The sequence below is a fragment of the Triturus cristatus genome, chromosome 7 (genome assembly GCF_964204655.1).
Source record: "Triturus cristatus chromosome 7, aTriCri1.1, whole genome shotgun sequence".
NCBI lineage: Eukaryota > Metazoa > Chordata > Amphibia > Caudata > Salamandridae > Triturus > Triturus cristatus.
In genome coordinates this window covers 1397656266-1397662265 of record NC_140590.1, presented here as the reverse complement: position 1 = coordinate 1397662265, position 6000 = coordinate 1397656266, and the positions used below count along the sequence as shown (strand labels likewise).

The 6000-nt window shown below is 50.3% G+C and overlaps 1 protein-coding gene across 1 annotated transcript in view; it reads left to right on the top strand.

Annotated features, from left to right (window-relative positions):
• The first annotated feature begins 1499 nt into the window (after positions 1–1499).
• SACK1D (scaffolding CK1 anchoring protein D) overlaps positions 1500–6000 on the top strand; it is a 52650-nt gene continuing 48149 nt past the window's right edge. The window contains exon 1 of the mRNA XM_085619116.1: positions 1500–2092. Within this exon, the coding sequence (XP_085475242.1) occupies positions 1616–2092 (477 nt within the window). The 5' untranslated portion in view covers positions 1500–1615. The remainder of the gene's footprint in view (positions 2093–6000) is intronic.

Genomic DNA, 6000 nt, shown 5'->3' with positions numbered 1-6000 from the left:
CCTTTCAATGGCCGGGAATTCAGTGACTTCCTGACACTCATGAATGTGCGACACCGGCGGATAACACCACTATGGCCGCAGGCCAACGGCACAGCGGAAAGATTCATGGCCACCCTCAAAAAGACATTCCAACAGGCTGCTCTGGACAAGAGAGACCCGCAAGCGGCACTCAATGATGTACTCCGAGCATATCGGACGACACCGCATGCCACCACAGGCAAATGCCCGGCTACACTCATGCTGGGACGCCCAGTCAGGACCCGGATACCCACCTGGGAGGGAGCACTACGACCCATTTCCCCCAGCCGCGTCCATCGGGAAGTGGAAGCCACCGACAAAGCTCGCAAAGAAAGCATGAAGGCGTACGCGGATGGCAGAAGACGTGCTCGTTCCCTCTCATTCCACGAAGGAGATTGCGTGGTCGTCAAGCAGGAGCAATGCAAGAAGACGGATAGCAAATTCAGAGCGGAACCTCTAACAGTCACTCGACAGAAAGGCACCATGCTGACAGCGGAGTCGGACAGCAGGCGCGTAACCCGAAACGTGTCCCATTTTCAGAAGTGCAGCCCAGTTCTGCAAGAGACGCTTGAGTCGCGAATGACACCTTCGAGAACTCGACAGTTAGAAGCACAGAGCGACGGTGACAGCCACCCGGGACAGGTACCCGGCGCCGGCACCACTGCAGTGCCTGAAGGACGTACACTCAGACCACGACAAACAATCCGCCAGCCCAAGCGGCTGATTGAAGAGATGTAATTCTTGGTGACTCATTTCAGTTGCTAACAAAGGGGGAGATGTAGAGATGAGGTGGTCTAGTAGTTGCGTGGGCGGAGCAGAGTGGGTGGAGTAAGGGGAGGACTGCCCGGACAGGAAAGGGCGGAGCAAGGGGTCAGCAAGGGCAGTAAAGAGTAGGGCCACGCTGGTGTGAGGACAAGAAATAAAGTGTCCTAAGATAAACCCATCGTGTCTGTCGTTATTGGCGCTGCGAAGACACGACAGGAAGGGTTATTTTATTGAAGACAAGAAAACATGGGAATAAACAGAGAGGCTGGTCAAGGCGGGGAAGTCCGAAGCTGACACTTCCCATGAGCTCGGCTTGTGGATCAAGCCTGGTAGAAACAGGCTGGGTGCAACGAAAGGGCTACAGAGCACCACTAAATACCAGTAAACTATTAGGCGCCACGTGACTGGCAAATGGGCGGAGAAAGAGCCCACGGAGGAATGGGCTGGTCCCAGGAAGGCGAAGGATGAACAGCGCAAAATGATATGGGACGATCTCTGAAGACTGGGTCTGGGAAGGGACGCTTGGCACAGGGGAGGCGGGGTGTGCACGTGAGGGCCTGGGGGCAGGTAGGGGCTGGGAATAGGTGAGCGATGGGCAGGGCACGGCGCGAAGGGTTGGAGTTGGCAGACAGGGGCCGGGCCCGGGGAGGAGGGCTGGCTGTCAGCGGACCAATAGCTGCAGGAGCGCGCGGTGTTTGTATTTAAATGTCATATAAAGGCTGAGGCAACAAGCTTAGCTGGGTCCCTGCCACTGGCTTTTAAATTTACCTGTCTATCTTGTCCCGTTCCGCCTGTCTGTTACTGCCCTGCTGAGGCTCCCGGGTTCGGCTTCATGGCGAACCAGTCGCAGTGCCTGGACGACCTGCCTTCAGGGCACCTCTGGCCCCGGCAGTGGGACGAGTCTGCCCTTCTGCAGAGGGACCTGTACAGCGAGGCGCAGCGGCTGGCGGTGGAGCAGCTGCTGGCGGGGGGGCGGAATGCCTTCTGGGCTTTCCTGAAGAAGGAGAAGGTGGTCGCCTTCCTGTCCGAGGAGGAGATCGATGCCATCCTGGCCTCGGCCATCCTGCCAGGCGCCGAGGATGGGGCCGATCTGTCCCTGCTGTCCGCCTCCATGGACTGCTCTTCGGTCACGTATTTCCCCGAACGCTCAGACGTGGAGCCCCCGCCGCTGGAGCTCGGCTGGCCCGCCTTCTGTGCCGGGTCCTACCGCGGAGTGACGCGGGCCGAGGTGCACTTCCAACCCAACTATGGGGAGTGCATCTACAGCTGCAAGGACGCAGTGCGCAAACTCATCCGGGGGGCTAAGGAGGTGAGTTACGCAACTGTGTTATTGGGGACGACCTGGTGGGGGTGTAAACGGCCCATTGTTAGACTTGCAGGACACCAGCATTAAGGCTGTGGCATAATGAGCTGTGACACCTGGCAAAACCAACATGTTTGGGTGTTTTTAATGCCAAACTAGGAGCGGGGTTTCCATTTTCATTGCTTGCAGTAATGCCCCTGCCACCCTTGCAATGACACTGCCTCCTTAATTCTGAGCCTGGCGCAGCCATAAACAGTGCACAAAAATGCCAACCCTCCCGATTCCAGCGGGAGACTACCGATTTCAAGGCTAGTCTCCCGACTCCCGATTCAAGCATCCCGAAACCCGATTCCTCGGGGTTTCAGCAGACAGGGGGGGGCTTGGTATTGTGTAACGTGCTAATTCTTCCAGCAATAGTCAGAGTGGCGAGGCAGAAGCTCTAGAAGGGGTGAAAAACCAACAAAGCCTCATTAACAAGCGAATGGTCTTTTAAAGACCTGTGAAGTACTCAGGTGGGCTGTGTGGGTGCCCAGCCCGGGCTGCCACACAGGGGGGGGGGGGGCGGTTTGGTGTATGCACTGCCAGCAAGCAACCTGCCAGGCCAGTGCACAACACTTGCATCACCCTCTCTCTGCCTGCCATTGCGCTCCATGCTACTGAAAGGTAAGAAAAACGTGCATTTGCGTTTCAAATGTCCGATCCTGCAGCATCACACTTACAAAGCCCATACATGACAGTAACCCATTCTCTCGATTTTTTCGAAAAAATCTCCCACTTTGCTCTTCTGAAATGTTGGCATGTTTGAGTGCATCAGGTGCAGTGGTGCCGGGGACACGTGATGTAAACGGCAGTGTTGGCCCCAGTATGGTTATCTTTAGCACCCAAAGTGAACACGGGCGGGGCACGTTTTGTTTCCTTGCATTAGAGAACATGAACCATTGCTACACAGTCACTGCTGTTCTAAGTAAACATTAAAGTGCTTGCGTAGACCTTGTGCTGACAGCCGCGTGCCCTTGCACAGCACAATAAATGCCCAGTGCAAATATTGTCCGATACAATATTACGCTCTGTGGACTTCTGAAACATTGAGCACAAGGCTGCTGCGATTCTAACTTTAGTGTACAGATTTGTGCCCTGTTCGCCTTCAGAAGGCACTGCCATTAATTTAAATCTAATGATTTATTGCGCGCATGTTCAAAACATGCCTGTGACAAATATTGCCTTCTTCACTTGAATTTCACTTGGAATGTTCTGTATGGCTCCCATTTAATGAATCGGTGATGCCTCTTAGTGGGTTGACTACCTGTTTCAGTGGTCCACTCACCTTTCACCTTTTAAAGGCTGATAAACGGTGCGCCACTGCATAGAACAATAGTAATACCTCCAACTGGAAGGGCTATAAAGCATCAAGCCTATGAGGGCACTAATTACATATTTTTTCATAATTAAGATCGCAGCTAGAATTCATTTGGGTGGTTGGAGTAAGTTATGTAGCTCTTAGGATATAGGGGATACTGCGAGAATCATGGGTCCATGTAAGGCGGTCGTCCCTTGAACCTGAACACGTACTGTAGGGGTCAGAGTATGACACGTGACAGAGTTCAATATATTTGACTCAGTGTTTTAAATGGCCAGGAACTGCCCTTCTTTAATTTGAACGGGAGAGTACCTGCATTTCTGAGCACAGAAGGGGGAGGGGGGGATGAAGTACCAGCTTCTCCACTTAACTACATTGTGTTATCCTGGGCAACTCATGTTGTCTCCTTTGAATAAATTCCATTATTTGTAAAAGAAACACCAGCGTTTAGAAAGGCTCTGATCACCAGTTTAGAGAAAGAAGGATTGGCAGAGAGCGGAAAGGGTCGCATTCGTGTTCATGTTACTGGAAGAAAAGAGAGGCGAATGGAAGAGGAGAGAGCGGAATGGCCTCTGCGTGTAGATGGAAATGAGAGTCGGAACAGCCCACACCTTCAGAAACAAAAAAACATCCAACCGTTACGATGAGCCAGCGATTGCAAGAAGAGCCACGTGGTCCTGTGCCCCAGACTGCTTACTTACACCCAATTCTGTTGACACATCACCCGCTCCGCATTTAAAGCAAAAAATCGACCCTACCCACCCACACCGAATATGCAAACAAAAATAGCAGATGGTAGAGGTGAGACGTGGGAGCACCAAACATTTACAAAAGAGCCGAGCTAAGGATCAAGCTTGACTCTTAGAGCCCGTGCACGAGACAAGCCAGGAAAATGTTGTGGCATGCGATTCGTGCAAATAATGAAAATATGATAAAATGTAAAAAAAAAAAAAAAGTCTATTTCTTTAACACGTAAAATCGTTTCACCTTGGTACCTCCGACAATATCCTGCATTAAGAGGCATTTGTTAAAACTGTTTTTTTTTAACATGAACTTCGCAAACTTCAAGAACCCTCAAGCCTTATGCAATGCCATTAGTGAACTAACCGGTAAGACATTTGTCCTGTGCAGCCTTTGTGTGACCTAGATTCTTACCATAGGTGAAATAAAACTACAGTCTAATAAATCATACACAAGTGAGAGATGTGGATAGAATCACAACATTTGCTCAAGCAGGGCAGCCGGGATTGATTGCAGGTTTTCTAGTTCCACACTAAGCAATTAAGAGATTAGATGTGTGTCTATTTCTCTCTCCTGTTTTACATCAACTATTAATACTTTCTCTTTAATTTTTTGGCACATGAGGTTAGAGCGTGGGTGACACACAAAAGCTAGAAAAGAGGATATGCAGTTCCTCTTAATTGTCAAACAAAGAAGGGAGGGATGTCAGGAAGCCACACTGGGAGTGTGCTTATCCTGAATGGATCGAAAGGAGGGGAATTCCTCCTTTCGGAACTAGGTCCCTCACACACCCAGCCAGCTAGGTGTCATGCTTCATCATATGGGCATGCTCCTTGTTGGGTCGGCGCTGCAATACCCGACGGGCACCCATAGAGGGACTCTTTGGCAGAGATCTTTTGTTCCTTGCCGTTTGGTGCAGTGGGGGTAAGGGGACTAGGAAGTGTAGATGTAGTGAGAAGTGGTTAAAACAGGTTGGGTAGTCCAAAGATACTTTTATTCAAACTGGCTCTCCACCCGATTAAAAACGAGGGAAGAGTGGTGGCTATCTGAAGTATTGGTTCAGGTTAACTACGCTCTACTCTTTGGGTCAACATGTTTCATGCCAATTGGTCAGGAGGATCAGTGGCAATTCATCAGGACCTAGTGGATAAACTATCTACACACAGTGGTGGGTGTAAAATCTACCTACAGACAGTGGTGGGTGTAAAATCTACCTACCACGTATCAGCGCTGCTAGTAAAGTACCCACAGCATCAAGGAGCAACCTAAAGGTGGTTTAAGTGTCGCCTCAACAGTGTCCGGCGGGATAGAGAAACACCTACAGTATAGTGTCCATTAAGCTCCAGGAAGTGAGCCGTCTAACCTAGCCCTCACCGCTGGCACCAGGTGACACACAAAAGCCACATGGGGAAGATGGAGGAGATTATAATAATGAGTAAAGGTTGAGACATAGCAGCGATTTTAATGGAAAGTGTGGCATGTAGTGAGACTGTATGGCTGGAGGGTAAATGGGGAAGCATAGAAAGCCAAAGTAGACTGTGGTGGAATAAAGGATGAGGGGGCACATTTACAGGCCCCTATCTCCACCACAGCGTTGCTTTTAGTGACTTGAGTTGGCGATAGGGGCTTCGCCCTATTTACAAAGCATCGTTAAGCAACTTAATGTGGCTTATCGCTGCCTTGTAAATAACGCAAATAGAACTATTGATGGACAGAATGCAGAACAATGTCATACATTCACCCCAGTACAGAGATCTGGGCCTAAATCCATCGTTTTTTTTGCTCACCATGCCATTTCAGTTTGGACCCAGCCATA